Source organism: Populus trichocarpa, chromosome 13 (genome assembly GCF_000002775.5).
Source record: "Populus trichocarpa isolate Nisqually-1 chromosome 13, P.trichocarpa_v4.1, whole genome shotgun sequence".
NCBI classification, from domain to species: Eukaryota; Viridiplantae; Streptophyta; class Magnoliopsida; order Malpighiales; family Salicaceae; genus Populus; species Populus trichocarpa.
The window spans coordinates 12,881,573-12,903,036 of NC_037297.2; the positions used below are offsets into that span (position 1 = coordinate 12,881,573).

Genomic DNA, 21,464 nt, shown 5'->3' on the forward strand with positions numbered 1-21,464 from the left:
TGTCAAAAACTTTATATGATTTTAAAATACACATGGTTTTTGTTTTAATATAAAAAAAAATAACATATCAAATCGATCTGATCAAGTTGGATCCACGTATTAAAGATACAACATAGGCCATGGTCCCAACTTTGTTAGATTAATATGTTTTTTAAAATTATTTTTTATTTAATTATATGATAATAAAGATAGATGGTTGCAAAAAACATCAAATATTTTTTTAAAAAAATAAAATATGATGCGTTGCATGAAAAATGACAGCTAAAATAAATAAAAAAGACTAATTATATAATTTTATTTGAAAATAAATAAAGATTTTAATGGTATTTAATAAAATAATAACTCAAATATATTTTCAGATAATATAAAGAACTAATAAAGTGACATACATAATATATATCTAGTCATTTAATTTAAATTTAAATAAACATATAATGAAGAAAAAAAGATGCAAAAAAGGGGTCCGGTGGGTGATGGTCGAAAAATTAGGATAATTAGTGTTTTCTGGAAAAAAAAAAAAAGACCAATCTTCAACTTATTTTCACCTAGAAACAATTAAAAAACATTCCTATAACCTCAAGAAATTAACTTTTAAATCAACAACAAAACCCTAAATTGATTCAAAACATAAAATCAAATAAAAAAACTCTTTCAACCCCAATGATGGCCATTTGGTCTAATAAAATCAAACAAGCACACCTCTATCTCTCCTTTGTTTTTAAGAGACTCTCTCTTCTCTCTCAAGTTCTGCAACTATAACATGAAGAAATTGAAGTCATAGACCAAAATATAAAACCCTCATAAAGCTATGATTAAAAAAAAAAACACACCTCAATGGTATTAAAAAGAAATAGCCTAGGAATCTTTCCAATGTCAATTTTGGCCCTTGGTGTTCTAATTATATTTAATCAAAAAAATTAAATTTGATTTTTCCAAATTGAGCATCTATTAAATGTCATAATTTCTTTTAAACATTGTGAGAAAGCCTTGCAAGGTTAACCAAGATAAATCATCAATCCTCGTCTTAAATAAAGGCTCACATTGAAGAAAAAAAATTAAGTAATCCAAAAAAAAATATTAATGTTGTGGCCTATTGCTTTTTTTTTTATAGAGATTTTTTTTTCACTTCTTGATTTTAACCAACTTATTTTTTTTGAAATAAAGATAAAAAATGTGTCTCGTTAATCACATCCCCTGTCTCTTATTAATGTGTTCTCTTTGTGACACAATAGGCAATCTGATATAGGAAAATTAATGGTTTATTATGGATAATTTTCCCCTCCAAAACATGTATCTTCTAGTCTATTTCCGCTTCCCGCTTCACCATCTTGTTGTTTAACAATTACTTGAACTATGTTTAGGGGCCTTTTCTTTAGTTGTTTTGTTTCGTTATCCATATAGTCATTCTGATCTTTGTATGAATAGTTTCTGTAAGAGTATAGCTTTTAGGGTTAGAGCTTATAAATATAGTAAAAAATAGAATGGCCGTAAGTTGTGAAGCTTTTCAATCATCCTCATTGTAAGTGGAAATTAGCTTTACAAGTACATCTAAAATATTTTTCGTACATATTTTGTCTTATTTTCCTTAAAATCTTTTTTGGTTTTTCACTAGCTACTTATATCTTCTCTGAGATGGTTACAAGTGATCTTGAAATGCTCTTCTACTTCTATATATGCCGTATAAATCCTCTACTGCACACTGTTGTTGTTCTGCCATCTGCAGATCTCTGTTCTAGTAATATTTCTGTGTCATGAAGCATTATTGTGAGCATGTTATACCTTGAGCGATGGTAGAACGAATTTTGGGTCCAATAACTAGGCAAGAATCATGCACCGGTACCCATTAATCTATCCCCGTAGCTGTGTATTTGAGAAACTTGTTGAGTGAAGAGCACTGTACTTCAATAGAATCTTGAGATCCTAGGTTTGATTCTAGGCTTTACTCGTTCTAGTAGTTTGATTCCTTACTGTGGGAGCTAAAGCTTGACGTTGGGGATCAGTGGAATAGATGATATGATCTTTCCGTTCTTTTTTTTGTTGATGAGTTTTGTCATAACCCAATTTTTTATCATTTTTATTTTAATTATTATTATTATTTATTAAAAAATGATAATAAAAAAATAAAAATGATGATAAAAAAACAAATAAAAAATGAAATAAAGAATGAATTTGGGTTAAGGGCAACATGATTGGAAGTTTAGAGATTTAATTAAACTCTTGACTAGTTTAATTAATCAAATCAAGGGTCTAGATTGGAGAATTGATAAGTTTTCAGACTTAATTGAGCTTGGAATTAATTTAATTAATCCAATCAAGGGTTTAATTGGAGAGTTGACAAGTTTTAGACTTAATTGAGCTTGGAATTAACTTATTCAGGGACTTAATGGAAGAAATATTAAAGTTTGGGGTCACAATTGCAAAAATTAAAATCCAAGGACTAGCTTGAAAATGGCGTAGAAATGCAGGGGGCCAATTACAGTTTAAACCAGGGGCTTAATTACAAGACGTTCGAAACTTCACGGGTCAAAACGCAAAATGGCCACCTCTTATCTCAAAACGGCGTCGTTTGAAAGAACGTTGTTCATCTTCTTCTTCTTTAAACTAGAGACCATTTTCAGCAGTAAAAGTTGAGAAACGTTGCAGCAGTAATCGTCCGTTGGCTTCAGTTATGGGTGCCTTAATGGTTGTCGACCCTCCGCATACCGTCTGTTACCACCGGCCAGGCTCTATAAAAACAGAGGAACACCGAAAAAACAGAGGTTGGTTAGAGAGAGAGACGGAAAAAAACCGAAAAGAGAAGAGACACAAAGAAATCAGAGAAACTCTTAAGTGTTTTTTAGAACTCCCATACCAGAAACGAGCTTTCCCTCACCAGTACGAGGAAACAGACCGAGAGAGAGTAGAGAGGGTCTGAAAAACAGAGCATAAGAAAAATTCACAGACGAGAGAAAAAGAAACAGAGGGCAGGAAAGTAGAGGTAGAAGGAGGAATTCAAGTTTCCTATCAATGGACGCCATCACTGATCTTCACCCAAGACGCTAACACTCCAGCGAAGCAACCTGCAGCAAGGTAAGCTTTCTTTTTCTCTTCATTTTTTTTTCGAAAACTTCAATGCATTTAGCACTGTGCGAAGGTAATTAATTACCTTCGCACAGTGCCATGCACGCATGAATCAAGTTCACGCGTGCTTTGACCCAGCCGGTTCACTGGCTTGGGCTAGTGACCTGGTCGGGCTGGCTGGATCTAGCCCAGCCCATATGGGTTGAGCTGGGCCCAGCCCTATAAAATAAAAAAATAAAAAAAATAAAAAATATGTGTATGCATGAATAAAAATAATATAAATTTATTGGTTTATTCACTGATGCTAGAGTCAGGAAGAAAAATACTGGTTTAAATTTATATTATTTTTATTCATTGTTTTTTATTTTGTTTAACAAGAAAAATAAAAAATATGTGCATGCGTAAAAATAAATTTATTTTATTGGTTTATTCAGTGATGCCAGAGTCAGAAATAAAAATACTGATTTAATTGTATTTTGTTTTTATTTAGCTACATAAAAAATAAAAAAATATGTGAATGCGTAATCAAATAAATTTATTTTATTTGTTAATTCAATAGCATTAGAGTCAGGAATAAAAAAATATTGATCTAAATTTATTTTATAGCTACGTAATATTTACCAACGCCAGAGTTGGAATTATACGTAGTTGAATATTCACTGGCGCCAGAGTCAAGAATATTATAAGCAAATTATCATAGTATAAACTAATAAACGTTTAGCAATTTAAGACAAAATCAGCAATGCAGTCTGCCTCAGACAGAATGTTTAAGGGGTGATAATATCTTCCCTTTTGCATAACTAGTCCCGAACCATAGGATCTCTGTTGACCAGTTAGGGTTTCTAGTGACCATAATACTAGGTGGCGACTCCTTAAATAATATATTTTTCCCTAAAAGAACAAGATGTCAGAAATCTATTCTTTTATTGTAAAATTTTTAAGGCCGCCGCGATGTCGGGTGCGACAGGTTTATTGGCCTATCTAGTTTGAACCTTGAGCCACAACAGTACTGGGCCAGCTCTCTCTCCAGTCTGGTGTCATGAGCAAAATATTAATATAAGTTTGTTTGATACGATTCTAAGCAACTCACAAAGTTGTTGAGCTCTACGCAATGTAGTTGCATACAAGGCAAGGCAAATAAACTGTAACTCAGGAAAAAATAGAAAAAAACTACAATTTTAAAGCTCAAGAAAAAAAAAATCCTACATCGATTTTGTGTGAGAAAAGAGAAGGAAAGAAAGCATGAGATAAGGGGACCGACATGAGAGAGGAAAGATAGATGGGGAAAGGGAAGAAGGAGAGAGAAGAAAAAAAAATCCAAAGAGAATTTTTTTTTTCACTTCTTGATTTTGACCAACTTAATTTTTTTTTTAAATAAGGATAAAAAATTGTGTCTCGTTAATCACATCCCGTATTAATGTATTCTTTTTTAAAAAATAAAATTATCACAAGTATTGTTAGTGCCAGAGGACTATCAATGCATGAACATGTCTAGTTTTAGTTTCACACCGCCAGTACTCAGAAAATAAAACACCTCCAAATATAAACACAACACTTCAACTCCTAGATTCTGTTCTATTTGGATTTTTCTTACAAAATAAGAAGACAATCTTTTCAAGGAAAAAAGCGCAACACAGAAGAAACAAGGAACAAGGCAACCTGGCAAATTACAGTAGATGGAAATACTAAAGTTGGAAATATGGAAAACAGAACATAGAAGGGTATGGGATTAAACATTTGAAGGGCTTGCACATAGAAACTATCAGATGAGATAGCAAAATATGCAGCACAAAAGAAATCCAATTTTGCAGACTCAATTACCCAAATCACCTGACAAAGTTCACCATCACACTCTGTAATACATTCATAGTATCTTAGCTTAATTAGCAAACCAGAAGCTCATAGTATATAACAAACACCATAATAGAACTAATCTATTAACTAAAAGAAACAAGAAAAGCTCCATTATCTGTTAAGCTCTAGTGATCACCCCATTCAATTTTGTCTCTGATATTTGCCAGCACCTCTTTAGACTCCCTCAACAACTTGATACTTGTGTTCAGCTTCTCACGCTTATTAGCAACAGATGGAGGTTCCTCTAACATTCTTTCTATCACATCACCAGCAGTGCTTACCAACTCATTAAAAATCTCCTTTTCCATTTCCTTGTTGACAAGATTTCGGATGCTGAGCTGCAGATGCAGAGCCATATTGTCAACCAACCTCATCAAGACAACCTTCCAGTAAGCAGTCACCCTCATCTTCAAGTCGAAAGCTTTAGGCAGAATAAGCTTGTACTCCATCAGATGTCCAACTTTAACATCTCCAAAGCCTTCAATCTTTACGAGGTAGTATCGGCCTCTTTGCATGATGTCTTCAATGACTGTATGCTGCTGTGCCATGAGCTTGTTCCATTCCTTCATATATTCTGGATTACATGTGTAATCCGTTTCCTTCTCCATCTGAACGATCTCTGTTACCCAATCAATGGACCGGTCTTTCATTTTAGCTACAAGTTTATGGGCTACTCGTCTGATAAATAACTGAAGTTGGTGATAGTTCTCCGAGTGACGATCCAAAACTGAAATGACCACACCTTCAATGTAAGTCCACACTTTTTCAACAAACCCTATTGGTAGTTCTGATATTTCTTCAACCTTTTGCTGCAGGATGGTAAGGAAGGCAGTGTGAGGAAGGATATTGGGCAATTCAATCCCTTTCGTTTCCTCCAAAACCTCAATCTCATACATCATAAATTTCTTTGTATGGTCAGAGCAGTTATGAAGTTCAGTTGAGAATTGATTGAGCATTTCAACCAATCTAGCAGTGCAGTGCATTTCTTTTTCATATAGGTATTCATCAATTTCCCCTCTTAGAAGGATTTTCCTCAAAGACTCCTTGGAAGATCCAATGATGCCCGTGAAAACTGCCATGACCTCAGCAACTGACAGCAACCTCCTGGGCATTCTATTCCACTCTGAAATACTCGTTTTCAACTTCTCATCAATCTTTCTGACGATATCAGGCAAACACTTGGCAATAATATTGGCCTGAATTTGCACCAGTTTTTGAGCCAAAACTTGAATACCCACTGTAGATTTATCAATCTTGGACAAAAGTTGATGTGCAGCAAACAGTGCAGCTTCTTCCTTCCTTGCATCCTCATAAGACTCATTGCCAATACGGTTTCTAACACACACATAACCAAGGCCTACATTCACATCATTTCTAGTGACCTTCTCAAGTAACCCTTCAGGTGATTTATCAACCTTCGTAACCACAGCAATAGTCCTCTCACCTTTCTTGTCGACTTTCTGTGACATCATTATGGATTCACATGTGGAAAAATCAACGCTCGCAGACAAAACATTAAGGATAACACTCTCATCAGGACTTATATACTTCATTATAATCTTTGCTATCTGCTCATAGATATTTTCAGGTTGACCATGAACAGGAACTCTTGTGATTCCAGGGAGATCAACAAGAGTAAGATCAGGAACGCCATTCTTTTTCACTACAAGAGTTAATTCAGTGTTAGATATGTCCTTACCGTTTCCTGCAATCTCATGAGTGGCAAGATTGATAGCATCAGCAACGTGGGCTTCATCAGTAGGCACTGTTTTGTCATTGAACTGCAAGAAAATCTCTGGTACAAGAGATGGGTGATGTTTAAGCCTCATAATGAGAGGCACTCTAGTGCAAATGCCATCGCCACGAGGAAGATTGATACAAGCCAACGATTCAAGAACACTGGATTTGCCTGAAGATTGATCGCCAACAACAACAATGGTTGGAAGTTGTATGCCTTCTGTCATTACCTGGAGTTGCCTCAGCCTGTCCACCGCATCAAGGAGAGGTGTGATACGGTCGTTGTAATATGAAACAATTGGTACATGATCATGAAAAATAGCCTCATGTTCAACATGAAGTTCTACTTCTGTATTTACTGATGCATCTTCATATTCTTCAACTCCTTTCCTTTTTGAAGAAGGCTTGCCTCCACTCATTTTCTGTAGAAAAGATCAGACAGGGATAGAAGAAGAGAGAGATTTTTATATGGAAAGAGTTTGAAGATTGGTATGGTCTTGGAAAGAAAAGGAAGGAAGGGAAGATATATTTTATAGTAGAGGAGGTTTCCATTTAACTGAAAAATTAAGATAATTGCAAAATTACGATAAAGAGATTTTCAATATAGCTCTCCAATTAATACTTTTATCCATTAGGTCCCTTTCTAAATATAATTTCTGTCCATTTCTAAATATTGTTTTCATTGCTGAGAAAAATAGTACATAAAGTGAAATCGAATAGAATAACCTCCAACAAAAGAAAAGTACAAAGAAAAGACCAAAAAATAACCCCCAACAAAAGAAAAGTAAAAAAAAAAAATTACCAAAAAAATTACCTCCAACAAAAGAAAAGTATGTAGAATAACCTCCAACAAAACAAACAAAAAAATTACCTCCAACAAAAGAAAAGTATATAGAATAACCTCGAACAAAAGAAAAGTATTAAAAAAAATTACCAAAAAAATTACCTCCAACAAAAGAAAAGTATAAAAACAAATTACCAAAAAAATTACCTCCAACAAAGGACTAAATCGAATAACCTCAACATCGAGTATTTTTGGATTAATTTATACTAAATCTTTTATCTAGATAATCTTATAAGAGGAGCACATCTCTTGTATTAGTATGGTGAATTCAAAGGAATTAATTTATTTAAGTCTCTTATATACTATTTCTAAGTTCAAATTAAAAGAACCACGAAAATCAACATATCTCATTAACTATAAGATTAACCTTAAGATAGAAATATTTAAAAGAGCTAAAAAAAAATAAATTAAGTGAACTTTAGATTAATTTGACCTTAAAACTCAAAATATCTAAATTTAAAATATTAATATTTTTTTTTATTTAAAAAGTATATACATAGAAATACATGTTACTTTTTGGTATAGAAATACATGTATTGAAAAATGAAATATTGAAATAGATCCAAATAAGGAATTAATTTTTTGGTATAGAAAACTAACTTTTTGATTAAATAAATAACATAAAAAATTGACTTGATAAAATTGTAATTATAAAGCAAAAGAAGTATACATTAAAGATGCTTGAAATCATAGAACTATAATATTTATTAGAAAAAAAATAAGGGTGTATGTATGTGTCCAATCAATATTAATATTTGGAGTGTATAGTCCTGAAAAATTACTCACATTCCCAAGCCCTTGGATTGTAATTCCCATTTTTTTTAGGATGTGATTCCAAGGAAGTTTCTTTACAAATAATTAAAGTAATACTCCATTTATTTTTTAAAAACAAATAGAGTCATGAAAAAGAAAATTTTCAACTTTTAGTTCAAATGCAATAATTTTTAATCTAGAGAACAACAAAACCAGTTTTTAAAATTTTTACTAGGTTTGAAAAATAATTTAATGAGGTTGTTCATATTTGTTTTTTGTAAGTTTTTCAAACAAAGAAAATTAAAATAATAAATAATACAATATTTTTATCTTATATACAAACACTTTTTAGGGATGTGTAAAATATTAATTTTTATTTAAAAAAAAAAACATATTTAGTTATCAATATTTTTCTTTTGTGCACAAATACTTTTTAGCAATCCAAAATATTACTTTTTTAGAGGAAGGTTCCACTAAATAGTAAATCTAAAGAAGCAACTCACATATTCTAAATGATGTAAAGTTGATCTATTAGATTTTTTTCAAGAAAAGGTAATATAACTAGAATTTAAAACAAATGACAACACAAAAAAATATTTATTAGAAACTAAATAATACAACACATATGAATGAGGATGACCAAAATAAGATGTCAAAATCTAGGTGATAGAAGAAAAGTAGAAAAGGCATGATAATTGGGTAGGGTAAACAGAGCATGAAATGAAAGATATAAAATCTATTTTTAATTGTGCTGAAAAGAATGATAGCCTTGAAAGTACAAGATAAAAATGACCATAGAATTCAAAAATTATATTATTATTATTATTATTATTGATAGCAAATTGCCGTATAGAGAGCAAAGATTTTTTTATATCGAGAATGTCATAACTTAATTTTTAAATTTTCAAAAAAATATGATTGAAAAAAAAAATAATGAAATGAATGGAGAATAAATTGAAATTTGGGTCAAGACAATATAAATTGAAAGTTTGTAGAATTAATTAAACTTTGGATTAGTTTAATTAATCAAATCAATAGCTTAATTGAAGAATTTATAAGTTTAAGAACTTAATTGAACTTGGAATTAGTTTAATTAATGAAATCAGGGGCGTAATTGAAGAAATATCAAAGTTTGGGGCTGATTCGGGTTATAATTGCAAGAAATTAAAGTCCAATGACCATTTTATAAATGGAACTAAAATGAAGGGGTCCAATTAGAATTTACCCAGGCGTTTGATTACACAATTGCAGGACTTCAGTGACCAAATTGAAATTGGCTATTCCCATCCCCGTTTCAAAGCAAATTGTTAATCTCCTTCAGCCCGATTCAGCGGAAACGGTAGAGAACGTGGTAACGTCTTTCCCCCACGAGATGTGCCATTAATAGTCCAATAATGGATACTATCCCAGCGGCTGCACGATCACCACTCTGAGAGGTGCAAGGGCGTTCTATTGCCTATAAATATGAACACAACAGGTGAACAAGAAGGGGGAGGACGCAGAGGAGAGAGAGAGAGACCGAGAGAGAAAGGAGGAGTGAGACCAGAGGAAAAACTGGTGAAAAACTGGAGGAGAACAAACAAAAGAATACCAGAGGGAGCACGGGATAGAGAGAACCGGGGAGAGCATAAGACCGAGAACAAAACACACACTGACGCGAAGGAACAAACACAGGGGACTGAGAAAAAAAAACACGAACAGAGAACGCGAACGGAGGAGAGGACAGGGAGCAAACACAGAGGAGAGAGGAGAGAGTATACAGGGAGAGACCAGAGAACAGAGAAAAAAGAAAGAAACCAAAAAGAAACGCACAGAGAAACGAAGAAGACGGAGATAGAATCGGAGAGAACGAAAGGAAGGGAAAACAGAGGCGACCGGAGAAAAACAAACAGAGAACAGAGAAAAGAGAAAACCAAGCTACAGAAACAATACACAAGAACAGAAAGACCAAGAAGAATAAGCATGTCAGATAATCATATGAACACCAGAATATAGAATAATCTATTAACTTCACATCAAAGATCCCATGAAACGAATACGGTGGTTGAGCACATCTCGATTAGGAAAGATTCTATAGTAAAAGAAACAATTCGGAGAAAGGCTTCAAGATTCTATAGTAATAATCCAATCGAAAATCCAAATGTTCCCAACAACATTTGATAAGGGTGAATAACCAGGTTCATGTGCAGAGATCACGAAAACTTAGTACAGATACAAAGGATATGATATAAGTTTATTTAATACATGATGTATTATACATCAATATTGTTTTACATTATTGTTTTACATAGCTTATTGTAACTTATTACATGAACATCATATTTTGCAAAACAAGATATGGGCCACATCACTATTATACCTTAAGCTACTTCCACACTATACGCAACACACAGGGAGATGCTGAAAGGAAGGTCGATCTAAAGACAGATTAATTTAAGGCCCCAGCATGAGACCATATATATAATTATGCAAATAACTGGATGTCTTATCTTATGGTATGAAATCTTCACGCCTGGCGAAATTCATGCTTTATTCTATGATCCAATCAAACTTCACAGACCATATAATTATGCTAACTGCTGGATTTATTATGTTATGGTAGGTAATCTTCAAGGCTGGTGAAATTCATGCTTTCATCACTGATCGAAGCTAAGAAGAGTTGGCTAAGGTTTTTGTAGGGTATTGATCTGTGCAGTTTTTCCAGACATTCGTGTCCTCCACGTCCTTCATAACTTTCCACACACAATTGTTGCACTTAAAACCTGCCCCAAGGCTGATCATTAGTATTTTATCACCCTTCTTGAGCCTTTTCTTGGCCTCCATGTAACCTAAAACATACCACAGGCCGCCGGATGATGTATTTCCAAACCGATAAAGTGCCATTCTAGCTGGTTCCAGATCATAATCATTGAGTGCTAAACTCTGCCCAGCCCCATCAATAATTGCCCGCCAACCAGGGTGCACACAAAAGTGATCGATTCCAGACTTGAGATCCAAACCAGGCCCTGCATCCTTAGGAGTTGGCCGCTTCATTATTTTATTTCGATAATAGCTTATTCGATAGCGGAGCACCTCTGACAGTGGTATAACTTTAGGAAGAAGAACTCGGAGATTCATGGTTAAAGCTTTAGCACCAGCTTTAGGTAGATCTTTGTTGAGCCGAAAGCCATTGATTCCAAGGTCATCTTCTGCTTGGAAGCAGCTGTTATATGCTTCGTCATTAGAGCCGATATGTGTGCGTACAGAACAAGTCAATTCCATGAGGGCTTTATTCTTCCAATCTCTGTTATTTGTTAAGAGAATGGAGCAGCTCCCAGTACGAAATAGAATGTTGGAGAGCATCATGGACTTGTCTTTTCCAGGATACCAATGTGAACTCATGGATTCTGTGCTCATAACGATTGCAAATGAATTCTTGTATGTCTTGAACAGTTGCTTGACTAAATCAATGGCTACTGCACTTGCACTACAACCCATTCCAGAGAGATTGAATGCCTTGATGTCCTCCCTCATCTTGTAACGGTTTATTACTCGAGCTGTTAGAGAGGGAGCTGGTGAGAACAAAGAGACTGAAGAGACAATACTGTTGATTTCTGATGGAGAAACTCCTGTCTTGGCAAAGAGCTTATCAACAGCATCGAAAAGGATACCATCCATCTCCGAAATTTCATCCATAAGAGTTGCAGATTCCTCTCTTCCTTCCATGATATTTTTTGGGATACAAGTTTCTTCACCAATGCCAGAACTAACCGTAGTCTTTAAAAGAAACTTGTATTCTTCTATTCCGAGATTCTTGTTTCGTGAAATAATTCTAGCACTGGATCTAGGATCAAGCTTCTGGTCTTCAGCGGCTTTATGGCACTCATAGCTTAGCATATAGCAACACTGATCTTTCTTTTGGTATCCTAACTTATAAAGGTTGAAGATAATATAGTGCAATAACAGTGGAAGCATTGCCAAGAACAACCCCATAACAAAAAGAAAAGAAAAGCTATAGATTGGGTTTCAAGAGATGCGGAGACTTTTACGAGGGAGTTTATTATCAGAACACAACTATGGTCCTACTCTTATACTAGAGAAAGGGTTACATGCAATGCCTATGCGCATGCAAGCATTAGATAATGTTCCTCAAAAATTGATTGCTGGGGAAAAGATTGAGCAACTCCTTGTTAGAAATTTCAAAATAGGTGGGGATTATACATAACTGTCTATATATTTGTGCCAGTAATTAATGTTCAACCCCCAAAAATATTTAGACCATTAGACCATTGTTATTTAATATGAGAGAGGATCATTTAATGCGCCAGATCATTTCATCCTAGGTTATTTAGTACATGATACAAACTCCTGAGACTTATTATGGCTTGAAAGATTCACAGCGTTCAAAAAATAGAGCCTGCTGTAGAACCATGCATTCCATATTGAGCAACTTGATAAATAATGAGAATATCAAATTGATTTTGAAATTGTGAAATGAAATGATTATATGGTGATCAAAAATTTTATTAACTCATGTTCAAAGATCATGTATTAATTAATTCTATTATTAATTTATCAATATCTGAAAAATAGAATATGATATTAAACCATTCCATCCTGGATGAATTAATTCATTTATCATATTATCCGGTAATCAACATTCAAAAGACGAGGTCTAATATTATACTATATTATCTTAGGTCAATTAACAATTAATAGAAACAATTAACACAAGGATTATTTTTTATTTTATTAATCTTATTATTCATTAATCAACATCCGAAAAACATGGTATGATGTTGGAGCATACCATCTTAGGTTGATAAACAATTATTATTTTTGTAATGGTTTTTTATTCCAATTTTTTTAAAAAGATAATTAGTCTTTAGATTTCAACATCATATTTTTACAATTACTCAATATTTTCAAATTTAAATTTGTAGTTTGATTCAACCATCCCTTAATATCCATCCAACAAACCAAAAAAACTTTAAAACTAAACCACACTTCTTTCATATCAATAATCACATAATCAACTTAATCAAAACTAACGAATTTCAATCTTATCATTAATTGTATTTAAAAAAAAATACATACATCATTCACCTTGTATTTTCAAAATCACAATTCAATTTTAAATTTTAAACTTACAAACTTATCCACCATTGTTGGATCAAACAATCAAACTCACATACTCAAAGATTTAAAAATCTCAATCAAATCAATAATGCCCATTTATTAAAAAAATTCAATGTAATCAACAATGCTTCACATTTCTCAATTTCTAGCTTTAAAATCATTAATTCACCCATTAACTTGAAATTTTCTCAATGAACCATTAGCAATTATCACATCATTTTTCAATATAATGCCATACTTCCTTAAACACTAAAGACTAAATGAAGCATAACAAATCATATTCAAATTAAATGTCCTTCTGGTCCGTTTTACGGTTGATAGGAAGAACCTGTGAATTTATTTTAATTATTTTTTTCTTGATTGCGTTATATAGTGGCTAAAGGATCATCAAGAATTCCTCTCAAATCCAGTCTACATTGCTGGTGACTCCTACTCTGGCATTATCGTTCCAGCTGTAGTTCAAAAGATTTCTAATGGTATAATAACAAATTGATCATTATGTTATCGAAATGACAGGGTCTGCTTGCATATTTGTTTCCTATATTTAATTGTGTTCTAAGCTTTTTGAAAAGACGTAATTGTTAGAAATTATTGAGAAAACTGTGTCTCTGGCGGAGGCATTCAGAACCGAAACAGAGACATCCTTTCTTACTGTGTTGCAGAAAGTGATTGCTCTGTATCCCATCCTGTGGAATGGCAGACTCAAGTTATGGGGGTAGATATTGTTTGGAGAGTGGGAAGAATCATAGCAGGCTTTAGTGCTAGGGTTTGGTGAAAGATAACTTGGAGAAAATGATATAGAGAAATTATAAGTTGATACAGGGAGATGGAATCCTTATATTACTTCTAGGCTTTTCTAATTCGTTCTTGAGATTGAGTGCATTTTTCTTCTGATCTATGATCAATTTGATTTAGTGGAATTCCAGTAGTGTGGTTGGGGAAAGGTAGAACTAGAAGAGGGCTGGCTCTAAGAGGCTGAAAGGGAATTATAAGTTGGATTTTCTCTGTTTATGCAAAACTTGCTGTTCTCAAGCTTTAGAGCTATTGGTTTGCAAAAGCAGTATCCAGGTTCATGAAGTTGCAGATCTGGCTGTGACGGGCTGTCTATTAGTCTCTTATCCTTCTATCATATAGTGTGGATGGTGTCTGTTTCTCGCTTTCATCAGGGCGGTGTTTCACGAGATCTCTTGATTGCTTTGTTATGCTGAAGCTTGCTACTGCATAGTTTTCTTCTTTGATCTGTTGAATTGAGCACTTGAAATGGTGATGGCAATCATATCAAGAAGCCATCAGCTTCAACAAGATATATTTGTGGGAGTCTTCAACTAATCTGGAGTGCATGGAGTTTTGGTAGCATTCGTTTTTTCTTTCTTTCTTTCTTTCTTCTGCAGAACTTTTTCATGCAGCTTCTATCCATTTTGGTGCTTTATCTCACTAAAAATAATAATCATCCAAAGTCCTTATATACAAGGAGCTCATGAATGTATGCAGTTTGTAGGAGTCAACATATATGTTAGTACATGAACTTAAATTTAATAAGTCCCTAAAGAGTCACTTAGAACTGTTAGAGAATAATATAAATCATATTCTAAGATCTTACTTAACAGTTCAAGCTATTGAGTTGAGATGGTTCTTTTACATATTATCAGAGTCTTGATGACCAAGTAGTCTCAAGTTCGAATCTCAGCATCCTCATTTATTTGATAAAAATTAAGCATAAGGTAATGTGAACTTATGTAAATTTCAAGCCCAAAGGTCTTCGAAGAGGTGTGTTAGAAAATAATATAAATCATATCCTAAAACCTTACCTAACAGTTTAAGTTGACAAGAACTCTATATAAGAAGTGTTTTATAGCTCGTTTTGCAACGCATATCCTTAGTCTCTGCTTAAGATTAGAAGAATGTAGGCACATATTCAAGTACAGTAAAAGACTTTCTTCCTACATTCAAGAATTTTTTTACCTTCTGTTGCTGTTTGTAACTTATTAAGTAACATACTATATGAATGAGATTATCTTGAAGCAAGCTGTTCAATGGTTGCAGGGAACAGTGATGGTATCAAACCGCGAATAAATCTCAAGGTTCTGATTATATATTCCATTATTCTCTTTCTTGTTCATACAAAAAGATTGTCATTGATTACGCTATAAAAAAATTGCCTATTTTTTGTAGCAAAATTACTGGACCAAATATATTAAAAAAAGAAGAGGAGGAAACAAGAATATACATTGCATGCTTACATCTAAGATTTGCTGATGGAAGTAGTCGTTTAATTTTTTACGGTTGCAGGGATACATACTTGGGAACCTTATTGCCTTTTATTTTTAACAAAATTCATGTTGTATCTTCTTATTTATATCTCTAGATTTTTTTAATCCAATACAAAATAATATATCTGAAAACTCATGGTAAAATTTCAGTCTAATTCAACAGTCAGATTAGTATTCTTACTTGATTGCATAAAACTAGAGAATAGACATAATTAAGCTAGAATCTGAAATTTCTTGTTCAACTTATCAATTTTGTGCTTGCATGAAGATTTGCTGATGGAAGTGGTGGTTAATTTGTACGGTTGCAGGGATACATACTTGGGAACCCTATTACTGATCCTACTTTTGATTTTAACTCAAGGATTCCATTTGCTCATGGAATGGGACTTATTTCTGATGAACTCTATGAGGTGATTCACTTGGTGTTATAGAGCCTTGCTTTCTGGCTTGAAATCATGTCTAACAAGTGTCACAAATTGTTTCAGTCACTGAAGAAAAGTTGTGCAGGAGAATACCAAACGATAAAACCGAGCAATGCAGAGTGTTTGAAAAATGTAGAGGCTTTTGATAAGGTATTCATCCATAACTTATATCCTGCGAAATCCCCATCATGTTTTTCCCCAGAACTCAATGCTAATGCAGGTAGAGCCATTCGCTTTCTCAGTGCATTTCAGATATTGAAGATTCACATATTTTGGAACGCAAGTGTCCTAGTGATGCCCCACGTCTGATAGAGACGTTGGGCAAAAGAAGATATCTCCATGAGAACCCTCAAGAACTCCTCCATTTCAAACCTGATCTTCCTACCATCGGATGCCGTGTAATTCCCTTTCCCCTTCCTCTAATATGCAATATTCATACATACAAGAAAAGTAATTGTTAAGAAAGGACAAAATAATCTTTAAAGCTCCACTTGTGTAACCGGTTTGTCACAAGATCTCAATATTATGATATAGAAATGCTGACAGAAGATCATCGAGGAAACAGACAATCAACATAATGTTCTTTTTTATGAATTGATGCAAGTTTGTTTCTGGTCCTTTCCTCATTTTGAAAATTGTCCTTGATGCCTACAGACTTATGGACATGTTCTCGTTACTTACTGGGCAAATGACGATAATGTCCGCAAAGCACTCCATGTGCGAGAGGTATGGGATTGAGATTTGAGACTAGTAGTAAGAGTTTTAGCTAGCAAGAAATCAGTAAGAGAATAATGTAAGCCTGTTTTGATGCAGGGAAGTATAGAGGAGTGGAAACGATGCAATTATAAAATACCTTAAACTTATGAAATTAAGAGCAGCATCAAGTATCATATAGACCTTGGGATAAAAGGTTACCGCAGATTAATCTACAGGTTGCTGGTGTTGTTTTTTACTATTATTATTATATTCATACGACATACTATGACACTATATAGTTTGGTTGATATGGTCTGTCCTTGTATTGATTGAACAGTGGCGATCATGACATGGAGGCACCATTCTTGGGAACTCAAGCATGGATAAGACCTTTAAACTACTCTATTGTCAATGACTGGCAGCCATGGCACTTTCAAGGTCAAGTTGCAGGGTATGTTCTTCAAATGAATATTCGTTTTGATCAATTTGCTGGAATTCTGTAACTCTTCTCTAGCTCTTAATCTGCCTGCTAAAAGAGCCTATTAAATGAAGAAAATAAGTGATTTGGAGTTTGACTTGAGCATGTGCGCGCAGATACACGAGGACTTACACTAGTCAATTGACATTTGCGACTGTGAAGTTAAGGGATTTGTCAACTTTCCATTTCTACTGCCCAGAAAATTCTTATAGCAAATTTCTGTTTACTTCATTCTTTGGCTAATCTGTAGGGTGGAGGGCACACTGCTCCCGCGTACAGGCCTGCAGAATGTTTTGCCATGTTTGGAAGGTGGATAATTCAAGAACATTTGTAACTAGGCTGCGACCAAAAGCTCTGTCATGGGAAATGGTCACTGGCCATTGCATCTGCCAAGCTCCATTTCTATAGGAAGCGCATTTTAGTTCTGCGACTATCAACGGAAATTGACAACAATTATTTTTTTTTATTAAAGTTTTTACTTTGTTCTAGGATGAATAATACAAGTGCTAGGATGAATACATAAATATCATGATACAAAATTTTTTAAAAAAAAAAATTAGCCCTCAATACTAAATTAAGTATCCATCGCACCCTCCATAATAGAAATTTGGTTAATAATTTAATACTCGTTGATAAAGATGTATTACGCAACAATTAGAGAGAATTTAGGCTAACATCCAATTATTGTGGCCTTCAACAACACAAATCTATGTGCCTAGAACATTGTGATCTTATCAACTTGCATTGCGTTTTAAAAAATTTAAATTTTTTTGTTAAAAATTAATTTTTTTATGTATTTTAAATCGTTTTGATGCGTTGATCTTTAAAATAATTTAAAAAAATAAAAAAAATATCATTTTGATGCATTTCAACACGAAAAACACTTTAAAAAATAATCACAACCACACTTCCAAATATGCTCGCTTTCATCATATTGGTAAGCTATACAAATACATTTGGAAGCTAATTTATATGACATTTTTTTTGCATTGAATTATATAAGAAAGCTAAGGCCCAGTAAAATGTTTACTCAAAAGTGGGGATTTGAAGCATACCATAAGGAAAAGAACATTTAGATTCTTAAAACATTAACTAAAGATCATGAAAGATTCTGATAGCATTAAACAAAAGTTCTATTGAGAGCTTTTCATTGCAGGGCTGATTATTACGTGGCATGCTACTATTACAACATAAATAAAGCAGTTAAGCTATTGAGATTAACAGGTTTCAAGAGTTACTCATTAAACCTCATAATTTATTTGCTTTACTCGAGTTTCTAACTAAATCACATATGAGCTAGTTTAAATTAAATTGATTAATTTTATAGATTTAAATATAATTTTACTGACTAGTAAAAACATAACTTAACTTTTAAAAAAAACTTCAAAATGACAAACTTAAAGAAAAAAATATAAAAAAAGCTTTCAAATAAGAAAGATCAAAACTATATATATATATATAAAAAGAATAAGGTCAGGCCAAACACCTAGCTCATTAATTTTTTTGTAAGATAATGGAGCCGATGACATGTCTTCAATCCCAATTCAGTTTAAAAAACAAATAGATAACACATCATCTGAGGAGCGGATGATATGTCTTCCACCCTAATTTAATTTGAAAAAAAATAAACAACGCGTCATCTGGAATCCTCAGATTGCAGCTACTATAATGGCTGAAAAATCAGGGTGATTGGTTTTTTTCTTCTAAAAACCTATTTTCAACCCATTTTCAATTCAAAACACCTAAAAAACACCCTAATAATCTTTTAAACTAACCCTTAACCTCTAAAAGTGCAAAAAAAAAAACTGCTTCAAAACCCAAAAAACAATTCCTTCTTGAGGTTAGATATGTTTTTTATGCACTTTCAAGGTAAAAAAAAAAAAAGAAACACATAATTCAAACTCTTCTCATTATATAAAACTATTTGGAACAAAAATCTATAATTTTGGTGGCCGGGAACATATAAACATCTTTCTATCTCTATGATGGAATTCAACAATTCTCTCTCTCGTCTCTTACTCAATAAGGATTGAAAAATGATGAAAATAAAGTTTAGTATTTAAATTATTTTTTCTATAATAAGAGGAATTGGTCACCTAATAATTAAAAAAGATGGGGGACTTAAATGTACTTTTCAAACAAAATTGAAAAGCACAATCTATTTTACCTGCATTTTTTACTTTGGTTATTTGACTTTCAATTCAATCCTCTCTTAAAAAAAATGCAATTGAAATGCTAATTTAGGCTTAGAGGGCACAATCATGCAAAAAAAAATAATTTAAGGATCAAATTGGGAATTTTGAAAAAAATCACTACTCCCATCAACAACCATATAATATGTGAGATGATGAATCATAATTATTAAACAATTGAAACACTATACCATTTAGCTCTTCTTATAATAATAAGTTTTAATGAGGTTATTGGTAAGGAAGACGTAATCATCACTATTATTATATAAAAAAAGTTCAATAAAGAAATACTTAAATTTCCATTGAATTTCATCTTAATTCGAGCACTTTTCCTTCTTATTTGTTAAGGTTATCGTCACAAGTGAAAGGTGCCATTCAACTACCAAACAATACTTAATCTAGAATCCTATATATGTAAACTTGCTCTAAAATCATGACCTACCAAACTCACATTTCAAGCTCTAAAATTTTCTCATCTCTTTTTCAGACCATTGTTTCCAATTTTCTTTCTTTGCATGGACTCCATAGTTATTTCTCTTCTCCTTTGCGTGTTTAACATATATGCATGACAAGCTGTTTTTGGTGGTGTGGACAAGCTTTTTTGTTTTTCCATTATGCTTTAAGACTTAAGAGGGTAATTGGTCAACACCATCTCTAAACATTTGCCAAACCTAACTTAATTTTGACCTACTTTTCTTTCTTTTTTTTTATCCCTAACCACTTTTATTTTGGTTATAAGGGTTGTTTTGATTAGTTAAAACAGACCTAATAAGGTAGAAATGAATGCTTCTTTTGATATAATATAGTTTAAGATATCAAAATTAGAAAAAAAAAAGATCAGGAGTACTTAAATTGGGTTTGGATCTTTAACTAATTAGCCTTGCAATATATGCGGTATCATTTGTTTTTACGTTTAGAATTGTGTTTGAATGCATTTTAAAAATACGTTGGCTTGAAAAAAACATCAAATTGATATTTTTTTAGTGATTTTCAATAGTTTTGACGTGGTGAAGTCAAAAATAAAAAAAACCTGAAAAAAATTATTTTAATCGTTACTTTTAAAAAACAAACTGCACTAAATTACCGAACATATTCATAACCAAAAATCTAAATTTAGAAATGTAAATGAAGAAAGAAAATATTAATTTCACATTAAAAAAAACCCATATTTTAATTTGTGTTTTATTTTAAATTTTATCTGCTCGTGTGCGTGAAAGTTCCACACTAAAACATTATTTATTTTCCTTGAATACAACACCTAGTGTCACATAGAAGTGTAGTAAAAGTAATATATATAAAAAATAAATAAATAAATTTCCTCTTCATTTTCCATGAGCTGTGGACAAACGGGAGTAGGGACATATATTGACTTGAGGAAATTTCTCTGCTCCTTCTTCCCCCTTATCCTGTCTTCTGTAATTTACAATACATTTTCCATGTCCCTCTTCACAATTCACCCTTTACTTTCCTTGACAATTTGGAGGAGTCGATAGCTGTAGAATCTTAGGTGAGCCATCGCTTTTACGTGTCTTTAATCATGGAATTTGACAATTTGGAATTTTAAAAAAATTAAAAAATATATTTTAATATGTTTTTAAATAAAAAATATTTTTAAAAAATATCTTAAATCATAATATTAAAATATTTCAGCCAGCAGCACGTTATTTTCTTGGTTCAAATTTGAATTATTTATTATTGCTATTATTCTTATTAAATTAAAACCAAGTTTAATGGGTAAATATATATATCTCCTAACATACGTTTATAATAATAGTGACATCAAATTACCCCCATTATTTATAATATGAATTGTGGCTGATAATTCTAAGAGATAGTCTTCCTGTCATTAAGATCTGCCTTCTCCTTTTCTTTTTCAAGTTTGAATATTAAAATTAGTATATTTAATAATTTATTTTATCAAGTAAATATGAAAACGTGTATTTAAGATTGTCTAAAAAGAATTTTATTTTTTAAATTTACTAGTAGTGGTACCCTCAAAACAACTTTCAGATTGTCTCATTTGTTATTGTGATTTACTCA

At 32.6% G+C, this 21,464-nt stretch overlaps 2 protein-coding genes and 1 pseudogene across 2 annotated transcripts; 1 reads left to right on the forward strand and 2 right to left on the reverse strand.

Moving 5' to 3' along the window:
- Positions 1-4,758: 4,758 nt before the first annotated feature.
- Positions 4,759-7,172, reverse strand: LOC18104528 (dynamin-related protein 4C). The gene has a single exon (XM_006376306.3). It carries the CDS (start codon positions 7,068-7,070, stop codon positions 5,040-5,042), a length of 2,031 nt encoding a protein of 676 aa, XP_006376368.1. The 5' UTR covers positions 7,071-7,172; the 3' UTR covers positions 4,759-5,039.
- A 3,504-nt stretch (positions 7,173-10,676) lies between these two features.
- LOC18104529 (3-ketoacyl-CoA synthase 19) lies at positions 10,677-12,292 on the reverse strand. The gene has a single exon (XM_006376307.3). It carries the CDS (start codon positions 12,218-12,220, stop codon positions 10,898-10,900), a length of 1,323 nt encoding a protein of 440 aa, XP_006376369.3. The 5' UTR covers positions 12,221-12,292; the 3' UTR covers positions 10,677-10,897.
- LOC18104530 (serine carboxypeptidase-like 3) lies at positions 12,261-17,765 on the forward strand (annotated as a pseudogene).
- The last annotated feature ends 3,699 nt before the right edge of the window (positions 17,766-21,464 follow it).